The sequence below is a fragment of the Phyllobates terribilis genome, unplaced genomic scaffold, assembly GCF_046119375.1.
Source record: "Phyllobates terribilis strain yellow unplaced genomic scaffold, ASM4611937v1 Scaffold_4__5_contigs__length_816908805, whole genome shotgun sequence".
Taxonomy (NCBI): Eukaryota; Metazoa; Chordata; class Amphibia; order Anura; family Dendrobatidae; genus Phyllobates; species Phyllobates terribilis.
In genome coordinates, this window is record NW_027362764.1 from 74572288 (window position 1) to 74586283 (window position 13996).

A 13996-nucleotide genomic window follows, 5' to 3' on the forward strand; every position below is an offset into this window, starting at 1 on the left:
CTCTTTCTTTTTGTCTCTTTGTCTTTCTCTCTGTCGCATTCCTTTTCTCTTGCGCTCTCGCTTTCTTTCTCCTGCTCTTTCTTTCCTTCTCTCCACCCTCTCTCCCTCTGTCAGTAGATTTGGCAGTGGCACTGTGATGTTACATAGAGTTAAATCTCTGACTTAATGCAGCTAAAGATCATTATTATAACCATGAATGAAACTGCTGGTTACACAAGACACGGCAGCAATTTTGAGGTCTGACCTTCAATTCACAAGAATGCAGCTGAGGAATTCATTGCCTCCGCTGAATGTGAGTGACAGGTACCCTTGTAAGCCCGCTGACTTATAATATAATCAAAATGAATTTCCTGGTGTTTGAGTGGCCACTTAAGATTTCCACACAAGTACTAACCATAAATGATGGAAGATAAGTCACATACAGTAAAATTGTTTTATTGTTGGCACTGAATGTGCACAAAATAGCCATGAACTCAGATTTAATCTAAGATTGTGTCTCCAAGGAGAAGGTCGAGATGTCTTGTCAAATCGGTCCTTTGGTGACAATTGTGGATGCGGAAGAAAAATATATATTTAGATTTGTAAAAGATCAGAGAGGCCAAGAAGAAATCCATGTCTACACTGACCAGCCTGGAGAATGCTAGATTAATGATAATGGATTAAAGAACTTCCCGTAGGCCAGAGACTTGGCCGGTCCAGTCCACCATGAGGGTCCTTACACCTGTACAGCCATCTAAGGATGTACAGGTTCTCCCCCAGGTAGGGAGCGGGAGACTTGTGGGTATGCTAGCTAGCTGTCCTCCAGCGGAAAGAAAGCTGCTCTCAAGTGCCACCTATTGAACGTCGCTACCCTAGATGTCAATCCCTGGCCTATTAAACAAGATTTATGACATGACTTAAAGAAGACCTGTCTCCAGATCTAAGGTGACCAGTTTTTGTTCTTATTTTATTCCCTCTGCTCCCTTGATTATTCAATTTTTTTAAATTATTTTATTTATTTATTTATTTATTTTAAATCCACCATACAGTTTTAGTACTATGGGCCTTTTTATTTAGTACTGATTTTTTTGGTCTTTACCAAGCTTCGCCCCCTTGGTAATGACCATAAAAATTAGCAATAAATCAAAAGGCCCATATTACTAAAACTGTATGGCGGATTAAAGAAAAAAAAAGAGAGAATACTCTCTAAAGCGCTGCAGAATTAATGGCGCTATATAAATGAGATAAATAAATAAAACATGGCTACTTTTGATCTGATAAGAAGTCTTCTTTAAGGGCCCCCAACTCATTGGATGAAAGTCAGCTGAACACTCTTATTTTGGCTGGACCGGACGATCATCTGGTGTGCATGGGGGCCTCCCGATCACCCCCCACAGATAATGTCAGAGGAGAGAGGGACCGGGTAGTTGGAGTTTCGAAAGCTGATCCTGCTGCTTTCAGGAGAGATCATACACCTCTGGCAGCGGCTTTCTCCTCTCTTTGCATTGAAACACATGAACGAGCCGAGCACGCATGTGTATGGGGAGGTCAGGGAAGATAACTGTTGGCTGGAAGTTTGTTTGGCAGACAGCTATCTCATGTGTATGGGCTGATTGGATAGGCTAAATATGCTCAGAGTCTTCTTCAAAAGGAAAAGACACTCATCCACCGACAGCTACTAGCAGGGGTATTGTTTCACCATGTGGCGACGCCATTTGATGTTGAGAGTCCATACCTATGGGGATTTAGACCCACAGACACACTGTGTAGCACGTGTTTTGTGCTTTCAGTGCACTGTTTTTGATCTATAAAACAAAAAAAAGCATCGGGCTGCTCAGGTAATGCACAGGCCCATAGCACGATTTGGGTTCTTTTACTGTGTTTCACAAAATTTTAATAATTTGCATGTGGAAAAATTGCTGAAACCTCAAAAATTTAGGCTAAGGCTAAGTGCCCACGATGTAGAAATGCTGCATATTTTTTCCTCTTCTCACTAGCAGGAAAAACTCATGTGGATTTTACATGCGTTTTTCCTGCCAGGTAGAAGCGTTTTTGCATGTATTTCTGCATGTGGGTTATCAAGCGCTTTTCCAAGCGATTTTAGCATCACTTGGAAAAGTGCTTGACAACTTGGTCACACTATATAAATCCATGCAACCGGCATGGATTTATATAGTGTGACCAAGTAATAGTTAAAAAAAAAAAAAAGAATAAGAATGGTAAAAAATAAAGATTATACTTACCTTCCGACGGCCCCCGGTGTTTTCTCCGCTACGTCCGGTCTGTTGTATGGGTTGCGGTGGTGTGAAAGGACCTGCCATGACGTCATTTAGTCATGTGACAGGTCACGCGACCGCTGATGTCAGTGACCGATACAACAGACCGGACGCAGCGGAGAAAACACCGGGGGCCATCGGAAGGTAAGTATAATCTTTTATTTTTTATTTTAAATTCTTTTTTTAACAGGTTCTATGGTGCCCGGGTCTGGATGAGAGTCTCCTCTTCTCCAAACCTGGGTACCATCCGCACATTGAACCGTATGATATCCGCTTGTGCAAATGTGTTCATACGGATATTATGCATTTCAGTGCAAGTCAATGACAGCAATTACGCCGCGTGTCCGCAAAATTAATGGACATACTGCGTATTTTTCCGCAATGATAATTCGCAGCGGAAATTTCCGCAGCATGTGCACAGCACATGAAGATTATCATTGGGGAACATGGGGCACATATTACCAAGCGGAAATTCCGCTGCAAAAACGCTTGAAAAACGCATAGTGGGCACGCAGCCTTAAAGGGGTCTTCTACTTTTACAAAAGTGGTCCCCAAACATATTTATACCTGTAAAATAACAAACCAAACAGGTACCTACCCTTCCCAGGTCCAGCGCCAACTCTCTGTCGCTGCCTCGGTCTGTTTGTTGTGGCTGCTACGGTAACATCACGACTACAATGCACATCACCGCTGCACACAATCACTAAGCACAGCTTGTGAGCACCCGGTGTGTTTGTTATTTTACAGGTATGATACCCGAGTGCTTTCCTTTTTTTTTCTTCACAGAACCATTGATTTGAATGGGTAACTTTTGGTTTGTAACTGATCAAAAAAAGACACGTCTGCTTTTTGTTAGTGTTTTTTTTTTCTGGTAAAGCAGACATTCAGTCCATAAACCAATATGACATGGACATGTGAACGGCCTCATAGACTACAACTGGTCCATGTTCTATCGGTAAGAAAATATGGATAGAACACGCTTGTAAAGAACGGACATCTCAAGGAGGTCTTACACTACAAATGGCCACATAGCCTTCTAGGTATGTGACACAAGATCACAATATCCAGCTTCTGCAACACTATTAATGATGGTTAATGTGAGTACATGGGAGCTCCGACCACTTGGATCCTGTATGTTCATGCTAGTGCTGTGTTCATACAGCAGATTTGGTGGAGAAGCACATAAACCTTATATGATCCTGCACAATGTTCGCACTGACACTACAGCCTGTGCTTCATTGCCAGAACCTGCTGTCCAATTTCAACAGAAAATTGCGTGACCTCAGCTGTGGAAAATGATTCAATTGTTATGGACATTTTCCCTAAATGCCTGTGAGTAAATGCCTGTATTTAAGCTCCAGCAGCTCTGCCATGTCTGGTTTACATAATCGTGATGCTGGTAGTTCCCTCTGACCAGGCCGCGCATAAACCGCATGAATAATGAAATCCAGTTAAAGTAATTAGGAAAGATACAGAGAGAATGACCCTACCATTGGATTCCTGGCCATAGCAAACAATTCATCCTGCATTATTACGCATGGAGGGGATCTGATTTCTAAAACTACAACCTCTATCTGTATGATCTTCCACACTGACATTAGTTTTTTCAGCATCTATTTTTTTTTTAAATCCTTGTAAACCCCATAAATTTTAAAAGTTTTTTTTTTTTTATATCATTTTTTTCTCACTTGATTTATTTTGCTACATTTGTAAAGTTGCTTTTTTACTGCCATTTTTCAAGCCGTATGAGAAACATTAGAAAAAAATACCATAAATAGAGCAAGCAGCTTTAAAAAGAAAAGCCAGAAACACCAAAAGTAAAGAAAACTGCGACTGATTAGATTGACTTTTAGGCTTAGGTCACATCAGCGTATATTCTCTCATCCGAGAGAGTTTGATCAAAGTGTGATCCAATTTTCTTGGATGAGGAGAAGATGGGGAAAAAAATGTCTCTATCTTATCCATTCCGTCAGATGTCATCCGAGTGCAGTCCGATGTTTTCCACGGACTCATTGACTTGCATGACTGAGTTCGGTCCGATAATCAGATCCAGCTCGGCATGCTACGATTTTTTTTTTTCGTTTCTCCTTGAACCGACTTAGCCTGTTGAAAAAAATTATTCATGTGCACAGCCCCATAGAGTAACAATGGTTCGACTGCAATCCTATGTTTTGGCGGATCGCATTTGAACCGAAAATATGGTCATGTGCACAAAGCCCCTTGAAAAGTTGTCTGGAGAAAGCATATTGATTACTCATTCAGAGGGCTGCATTTTGATCTCTGTCTGATTTATACGCCCATCTGACTGCACACTTAGGATGAGGTCATCAATATCAGGATTGGTTGGGGTCCGGCACCTGGGAACCCCACCGATCAGCTGTGTGCAAAGTGCAACTCCATTCAATGTGTAGCGGCCACTGCCGGGAACTACAGCTCCGCTCCTAGCAACTTTTAAAAAGTATGAGCGTATTTGATATAAATCAATGGTGACCTGTTATCCTTATCTTCATTTTCTAAAAGAGGTTGCACAGCAGCTAATTATCTATGGCTTTCTGTGATCTGCATCAATGTAGTCAGCCTGCACTTCATACTTTTATATGGTCACAGTAGCCCCCAGTGACCTGTAATATGCCTATAATTTACAGCAGGGGGGCATTATCACATATACACAATGCCTTCTGTTTCTTATCACAACATTCCTTTGCCTCTTTCTCTTTATTTCCTATGTGAATTCTCATAATCTTTACACGCTACTCGTTTTTCTCCAGCGTTATCAATTTCATCCTTTCTTGCTCACTTTTTCCTTTTCTCTTTCTGAGGTTTTATGTCTCTCCTTTCGTTTTCTTCCAGCTTTTGCTCAGCAGACTCCTTATGTCTGCGCTCTCTCCTGCCTCCTTTCATCTGCACGGCCTCCATCTTGTACCTCCCTTACAATGTGACCTACACAATGTGACATGATAACTAGGTGAGGTCTCCACAGCTGTTTTGATGTGATGACATTGCCTGTACTTTATTAAGGCTTGTTCTACATTGGCATTCGTCTCTAGTTATTTTGCTGGATATTCATGTCTCTGAACCATAAAGCCTCGGGGGTCTCTGTTTCGATCATTCAGAAATGTATTGAGATGTTTGTAAATGTGTTGACATTTTCCGTCTCTAATCCAGTGCGCTATGCAATGACACCCTGAAATTAGACCCGAGATAGCGCCTGCTGGTATTTGTTACTGGCAATGTTAAGATTTTGTGCTTTTCAAATACAGGTTCTTCCGCATGACAGCAAAGCAAGACGTCTCTTTGTAACAAGTGGCGGGCTTAAGAAGATTCAAGAGATCTCCACCGATCCTGGCTCCCCTCTCCAGGAATACATCAACACTATCAATAATTGTTACCCCGAGGAGATTGTCAAGTAAGGAAATACTGAATTCTTGGAAGTGGCATCGTTGTGCCTGGACAGAGCCAGGCTATGGCAGATATGTCTGCCAAGAATGTAAATGACGTTAGACGCTTCTAAGGAGGCAGAATAAGTCATGATACAAGAGATGACGGCTTGTAAGAAGATCTACTAATATCCCAGCACTAGTGATAAAATGTGATCAAAGAGGCAACCGAGAACAATAGATTGCATTCAAGTACACAGCAAATGTACTACGTACACTATAAACTTAACAATTATTTGAAACAAGAATCCCTCCGCGTGCTCTATTTTTCCTCCAATCACAATTCAATTTTTATATATTATAACTCAGTATAGAAATACAAGAAGGATGATTTTTTTGCATACAATCATTATATATGGAATTTTGGATATATTTCATTTATACACATTAGGCTTTAGCTTCAGATACGCTGAAAACGACTCTTAGCTACGTAGATTCACTGTGACCTGTTGATGTGCAGTTCTACCACTTGGCAATTAGAGATGAGCGAATCAATTTACATCACATTTCGGTATTTCGTGGCCACTGGACAGAAGCCCTGTGAACTGCCTCCATCCTAAGGGCATCTGTGGCTCCTGTTTTGATTAACCGGACTGGCACTGGTGTCATTTTTACGATATGATGCACATGTGACATTGTACCAGCCCAGCTAATGAAAAGAGGAGCCACGGATGCTGGCAGGTAGGAGGCAGTTTGCAGAACTCCATCTCATTGGCCACGGAATACTGACCTGACCGCTGGACTAGAGTTCTGTGAATTTATTCTCTCATCTCTTCTGGCAACGTTTGTAAAACATTGGTCTGCAACTTAAAGGGATTTTCCAACCCAGTTCAAACTTTCGATAAGGAAGACCGCTTTCAGTATAGTAACATCATATAATATACACACTTTTAGGATTAGGCTATGTTAGCTGGTTAAAGTGGCCGTCAGGTGACTGCAAGTATTCGATTTGCATATTTGTGGTCAAGTGCCAACTAGGTTCTGATGTGCTATGTTCGGCTAGCAGAACAGAATCCTAACAGTGTGTATATTAGCAGTTATTATTTGGCAGGCTGCACTACTACCCCAGTTAGCCCTGGGGTTGGGTGAAAAATCCTTTCTGGGTGTTGGAAGGCCACAAATAATATATATTTTGTTTGCAGTACTACATGACCCTGTTTAGATGTGTTCTGCCCAAAGTCTAAAATATTAGACTGCAAAAACCTTTACCATTGAAGCTGACCTTGTGCTGGTTCCCCCTCTTTTGAAACTGGGGAGGACTTAGGGAAAAATCACCATATAGTGATTCTGTCCTTTTCTCCTATAAGACATAGAAAGGTAGCAAGAGAACTATAGAGACTTCTTGGATAGCCATGCAAACTATGTACACGGTGTTGTTGTCACAGTGCACATTGCACTAATGCTGTAAAAAAAGTGTGGCATATTGTTTTAACTATAAGACACACTTCTTCGCAAAAAAAGTTGCTAAAAAGTATGTGAGTCTTACAGTCCATATACAGCTTCCTGTGATTGAGGAGAACGCTGACATAGCATCCTTCCTTATCGATCAGATAACTGCGCTTGCTCCTCTAGCCACACATATATATATCTGATGAGTGCAGAGCAGGAGAGAGGGCTACCAGGACCTGCGCTGATGCTGCACGTCCTGAGTAACTGAAGGACCATTCAGTCATGTGATCAGTCACATGGCTGGAAAGGCCTTCAAAATGAGGTAACGTATAGAGTGTATGTGTTTTATATATGTGTATATAGCAGAGGTGTGTGTGTGTGTATATGTAGCAGTGCTCCATGTGTATGTAGCAGAGCTATGTGCACTTGTAGCATAGCTGTGTATATGTAGCAGAGTTGTGTGTATGTAGGAGAGCTATGTGTTTTTGTATGTAGCAAAGTTACATGCGCTCGTAGCAGTGCATTGTGTGTATTTAGGACAGCTGTGTGCTAATGCTGCAGAGTTGTGGGAATGCTGGAGAGCTATGTGTTTTTGTATGTAGCAGAGTTATGTGCGTTTGTAGCAGAGCTGTGTGTCTATGTAGGAGAGGACTATGTGTAAATTTAGCAGAGCTGTGTAAGCATGTAGCTGAGCTATGTGTGTAGCAGAGTTAAGCAGGAATTTGGTAGAGCTGACTGTCCATGCTCTTTGCATGCAGAAGTGTTGTGTATACAGTGGTTATAAAAAGGCTACACACCCCTATTAAAATGCCAGGTTTTTGTCTTGTATAAAAAAACAAGAAGAATCATTTCAGAACTATTTCCACCTTTATTATCACCCATAATCTGTACAATTCAATTAAAAATAAAGTTGAGAAAGAAAAATTAAGTACTTTAATAATGTGGTTGCATAAACATACTTTGTTGAAGTATCCTTTGAATGTATGACAGCATTCAGTCTTTTTGGGAAGGAGCCTTATCAGCATTGCACATCTAGAATTGGCAAACTTTCAGCAAAGAGATCCCTTTGCTGTGTTGTAAGCTGTTTATGGGCCCTGACTTTTACTATAAAATGCAACTAAGAAAATGACAGGAAAATTCTACTAGAACAGTACAACTTTATATGGGTTTTATCAATTACTGTGAAAGATGGCTGCTATTTACTAACTACTATTTACCATGAGTGTAAATGTGATTGGCTAATTCTGAACTAAGAGGGTGTTCACACTTATGTAAATACATTATTTTAGTTTTGTTATATTTCTTTTCCCTTTCAAATTTTTTCAGTTTGTTTCTCAATGGACTTATACAGATTATGGTTGACTTTAAAAGTGGAAGAAGTTATGAAATGATTCTTCTTGGTATGATTTTTTTTTTACATGACAGAAAAGCCTGGCATTTTAACAGGGGTGTGTAGACTTTTTATATCCACTATATGGCCGTGCTGTAAAGCTATATGTGTATAATGCACATTTTGCAGAGAAACATTAACATAAGATCTATTACCTCCTTATTCTACCCTAGTTCATTAAAATTAGTGATATTGACCCCTCCACTTTTATATACTGCTGAGGAAATTTTAGTTATTAGAAAATATGTTTTTCCTAATTTTAGCAGCCTAAACCTGGGGAGTATCTTATAGTAAGGTGCGTCCTAAATACAGTATATATTCATGATCTTGCAAAGTTTATCTCCTTGGCAAATTGTCCCTTAATTGACTCTTCATCCTCTTCCGTTTCTGGATTAATTTTCCCTGTTTGTATTTCAGATATTACTCTCCGGGATATTCCCAGACGCTGCTGGAGAGGGTGGATCATTACCAGCCAGTGATTTCATGAGTTTGCTATTTATATTTAAATACTCTATTTTATTGCCTGCATTGAAAATCTATCTGTTGGGAGCACTATAAATATTTTATACTATGCTGTAAACAGAAATTAAAGATATATTACCCATCTTAAAAAGGGAGTCTTGTCTGAAAGAAGTACATTTATATTCCATACAAAGGTGGTTGTAAAAAAAACAAGAAAAAAAATAAACAGACATTAAAAGAATGTATTTTAACAGCCACTTTGCTTTAATGAATGCAATTGAGATTAACAAGGAAATAAGAGTAACTTGTTATTATTGATAAAACAGAGTCAATAAATGCGGCAGAAATCCACCCATTATTTTTGGCTTAAAAATCTGTATCTTATCAAGTACACATTGTGCTATTGGCAAATCACTTTGGTAGTACAAATTAAAGCAAATGTGTGATCAGGATTGCTTAAAGGGAATCTATCAGTAGAATGAACCCTCCTAAGTCATCTATATGGGTCTGAAGGTCATAGAATATTAAATAAAATGATACCTTGATATATGAGATCTGATGACTAATTCTAGAGAAATCCACATTTTTCTCAATATGTAAATGAGCTGTTAAGATCTATAGGTCGGACATAGATCTGGAGATTCATGAAAGGGGGCGTATGGGAGAGTTGGCTGAGATGGCTGCCGGCCGAACGATCGGCTGAAGGATCGTTACGTTGGGCTTCTTAAACTCTTTGAAGACAATTTGGCATATAAGTCTTCAATATTTTTGGTAGTTATTGCCCATGCCTGGTCATCTCTTTGAGTGCTTGACCAGATAACCTCATCTCCACTATGTTCCTGGAGTTCATGTCTGTTTCAACTATTTTTACAGATCAGACATTTTCTTCATATTAAATCGCAGGAATGTTATTTGGGGGGAATACCCCTCTAGCAAGTATTTGACACGTGAATTGTGTTGCAGATTTGGACCTGGCATTGTAATAAGCGCAATCTGTGTCACATCTGTAAGAAATTGGGGATAAATTTTCAGCGTGCCTTTAAATCCTCATGGATTTCCTACAAATTGAATTATTCCACATGTGAACTTAGCATAATGCAGATGCAAGGTGCGAACAGTAGTGCAAATTATGTATCGCTCGCATGAGTGCAAAATCAGAAAACCAAGGGAAGGGTTAGGTCTTACAGTTTGCAAATAATAATGCCGAGATGGCTCAGACGTAGCCGTTGACAACCTTGAAAAGTCATGCACACAGCCGTATACTTTAGAAAGGCATTGCTGACCAGGCAGGATGAAATACATCAAATCTCGTCCTTGGCTCTAGTTTTGTATGGCTCCTGTGCATTAACAAAGCAAGAATTTTAAGTGAATTGCATTGCTTTTACCTAGAGGTCACATTGAAACGGGGCACATACTATTGTATATACTATTTGAATACAGAGTTTTTTGCCCCTTGACACATTGGAGAGATGTTAGTGGTTGCAAATGTCCCTACAAAGCCTTACTAGGGTATGAAAAATTAAAGCTCCCAGGGCCCGATTCAACATTTCACTTTTTAAGTCATTTTTGTTTTGTTTTTTGTCTTGTGATGGTCAATGATGATATTTTTTGGCCCTCAATCTGGGTTACCAAATATAAATCCAATACAGGTAATATCAGACCACTGGTCAGATATGTTTTTTGCACAAATTCCTGTTAAAGTATAGAGTCTGGCTGGGCTTGTTGGAACTTGTAGTTCAACAACAGCTGGTGAGCCACAGGAAGCGCCTGACTAATGTGGAGGATACACAAGTGTGCATTTTCTACGAGTATTGTGCTGTCATCTCTGAACAAAGGGAATAATTGACTCCTAATGAGCCCGTCACACAGTCCTCTTAACTCTTCAAATGCAGCTGTAACCCCCACAAGACGTAGATCATATACTGTCCTGGCAAAGAAAATCTGCAGCCTGCAAAGTGTAAGGCCTCATTCAGACTTCAGGGTTTTTTCGACATACGAGAAAAATGGACCGAGTTTCAACAGAATTTCATCAGTTTTTTTCACTGATGAGAAAAATAAAAGTTTCTCTGGCTTCTCCTATCAGGTTGTTGATTGTGGCCTGTGGAATGTTGGTCCACTCCTCTTCAATGGCTGTGCAAAGTTCATGGATATTGGCAGGAACTTGAACACGCTGTCGTATACGCCGATTCAGAGCATCCCAAGCATGCTCAATGGGTGACCTGTCCGGTGAGTATACTTCGCACAGCCATTAAAGAAGAGCAGACCAACATTCCACAGGACACAAACAACAACTAATCAACTCTATGGAGATATGCTGCACAGCCTGAGGCAAATTGTGACACCACATACTGAGTGGTTTTCTGACCCACCCAGACCTCACCAATACCGTAAAACTGCACACTTTAGGCCATGTGCCCATATAGCATTTTTGTAGCGTTTTTACGGCCGCGAAAACGCTTGTAAAACAGTCTGCCATGCAAAGCAATGTGAATTCGGATGTGCTGTGCACATGATGCGCTAATTAGCGCGCCGAATTCGCATTGCACGCAGCATGACCATTTCTACCGCGATTACGCTGCAAATTCGCGGCCATTGAGGAACATTGAAACGCAGCAAACCCGCAAGTATATGTGGATTTGCTGCGCTTCAATTAAATTCAATGGCCGTGAATTTGCAGCGTAATCGCGGTGCGTGTGGTACCTAGGATGAAGAGGAGACTGAAACTCCTCTTTCATCCGCGGTGAAAAAAAGAAATAAAAAAGTTAACAATAAAAAAAAACCTGTATACTCACCTCTCCAGTCTGCTCCCGGCCCCGTCCTCTCTCCTCGGCGTCCCGCGGTGTACTGGCTGGGCCTGCGGTGACGTCATTTAGTCAGCTGATGGTCACGCGACCGCTGACGTCAGCCGTCAGGTGATGGTCGCGTGACCATCAGCTGACTAAATGACATCACCGCAGGTCCTGCAAGTACACCGCGGGACGCCGAGGAGAGAGGACGGAGCCGGGAGAAGACCGGAGAGGTAAGTATACAGGTTTTTTTATTTTTAACTTTTTAATTCTTTTTTTTTTTTTTTTTTTTTTTTACTATAGATGCAGCATTTAAAGCATCAGTTGTTCACACATTATAAATCCATGCTGGTTTCATGGATTTATATTGTGTGACCAACTTGTCAAGCACTTTTCCAAGTGATGCTCAAAATCGCTTGGAAAAGTGCTTGAAAAAAACGCATGCGAAAACGCATGTAAAAACGCTTCTCTCTGGCAGAAAAAACGCATGTAAATATGCATGCGTTTTTCTCTGCCAGAGAGAGGCAAAAACTCTCTGCATCAAATCTGCTATATGTGCACATAGCCTTAGAGTGACCTTTTATTGTGGCCAGCCTAAGTAAGGCACACCTGTGCAATAATCATTCTGTCTAATCAGCATCTTGATATGCCACAACTGTGAGGTGGATGAATCATCTCAGCAAAGGAGAAGTGGTCACTAACACAGATTTAGACAAATTTGTGAACAATATTTGAGAGAAAAAGGCCTTTTATGTACACAGAAAAAGTCTTAGATCTTTGAGTTCAGTTCGTGTAAAATGGGAGCAAAAATAAGTGTTGCGTTTTTTGTTCAGTGTGTGTGTGTGTGTGTGTGTGTATATATATGTATTTCTGTGTGTGTATGTATGTATGTATAAATATATGTTTATATATACAGTGGGTGAAATAAGTATTGAACACATCACCAAGTAAATATATTTCTAAAGGTGCGATTGACATGACATTCTCACCAGATATCGGTAACAACCCATCCAAACCACAAAGGCAAAGAAATCAAACCATAGATGTCCATAAATTAAGTTACCGTATTTTTTGGACTATAAGATGCAACGGACCATAAGACACACCTAGAGGAAAATAAAAATGTAAGCAAAAAATGTGTTCATGATGCACTTTTAAGGGGGGAGGGGGTCTTCTTCTGACTCTGTTATAGGGTTAATGTCCCCCAATTCTGACAATATCCCCCTTCCTGGTATATATCCCCCCCCCTTCCTCTTATACGTGGTCCCTATCCCAATCCTGGTATGCCTGGCATCCCTCCATCCTGGTATGTATTGAACCCCTCATCCTTATCCTGGTATGCATGGCACCCCTCATCCCTATCCTGGTATGCATGGCACCCCTCATCCTTGTCCTGGTATGCATGGCACCACTCATCCCCATCCTGGTATGAATGGCACCTCTAATCCCCCATCCTGGTATGCATGGCACAGCAATCCCCATCCTGGTATGCATGGCACCCCTCATCCCTGTCCTGGTATGCATGGCACCCCTCATCCCTGTCCTGTTATGCATGGCACCCCTCATCCCTGTCCTGTTATGCATGGCACGCCTCATCCCTGTCCTGGTATGCATGGCACCCCTAATCCCCATCCTGGTATGCATGGCACCCCTAATCCCCATCCTGGTATGCATGGCACCCCTAATCCCTATCCTGGTATGTATGGCCCCCTCATCCTTATCCTAGTATGCATGGTCTCCCTAATCCCCTAATCGCCATCATGCTGCACATAAAAAAACAAACACTCCTACTCACCTTTCTACTCTCCTCCAGCACTGCGTTCAGTCTGCCCGCACTCATCTCTCCATGTGAGCCGCGCATGATGTCACTGCCATGCGCGGTTCACAAGGAGAGATCAGCTGCCGGAAGTCACTGCTCCCAACGCCGGGACTGTGTGCGCGGTGAGCAGTGACTTCATGCTCCTTCATAGCCGGCGCTGGTGCCCGCTTATTAAAGGGCATGAATATTCACCCCCTCCCCACGCCTATGGGCGTGGAGAGAGTTTGAATATTCATGCCCTTTAACAGCGGGCACAGGCGATTCCGGCAGCAGCAGGAGCCGTGCTGCGGCTACACTGTGCTGCTATTAAGGAGCATGAATATTCAGTGCTCCCCACACCCCATGGGCATGGGGAGCAGTGAATATTCATTTTCTTTAGCAGCGGCGACAGTGTTGGCTGCAGCAGGCGGCTGCTGCCTCCTGTGCCCCGCTCCTCCACCGCTACCGCTCCCCCCACA

The 13996-nt window shown here is 41.6% G+C and overlaps 1 protein-coding gene across 3 annotated transcripts in view; it reads left to right on the top strand.

Annotated features, from left to right (window-relative positions):
• Nucleotides 1–9084, top strand: part of SPAG6 (sperm associated antigen 6) — a 229105-nt gene extending 220021 nt beyond the window's left edge. For all 3 annotated transcript variants that reach the window (XM_073676498.1, XM_073676499.1, XM_073676500.1), the window contains 2 exons: nucleotides 5516–5661; nucleotides 8889–9084. In XM_073676498.1, the coding sequence (XP_073532599.1) occupies nucleotides 5516–5661; nucleotides 8889–8958 (216 nt within the window). In that variant the 3' untranslated portion in view covers nucleotides 8959–9084. The remainder of the gene's footprint in view (nucleotides 1–5515; nucleotides 5662–8888) is intronic.
• Nucleotides 9085–13996: the final 4912 nt, after the last annotated feature.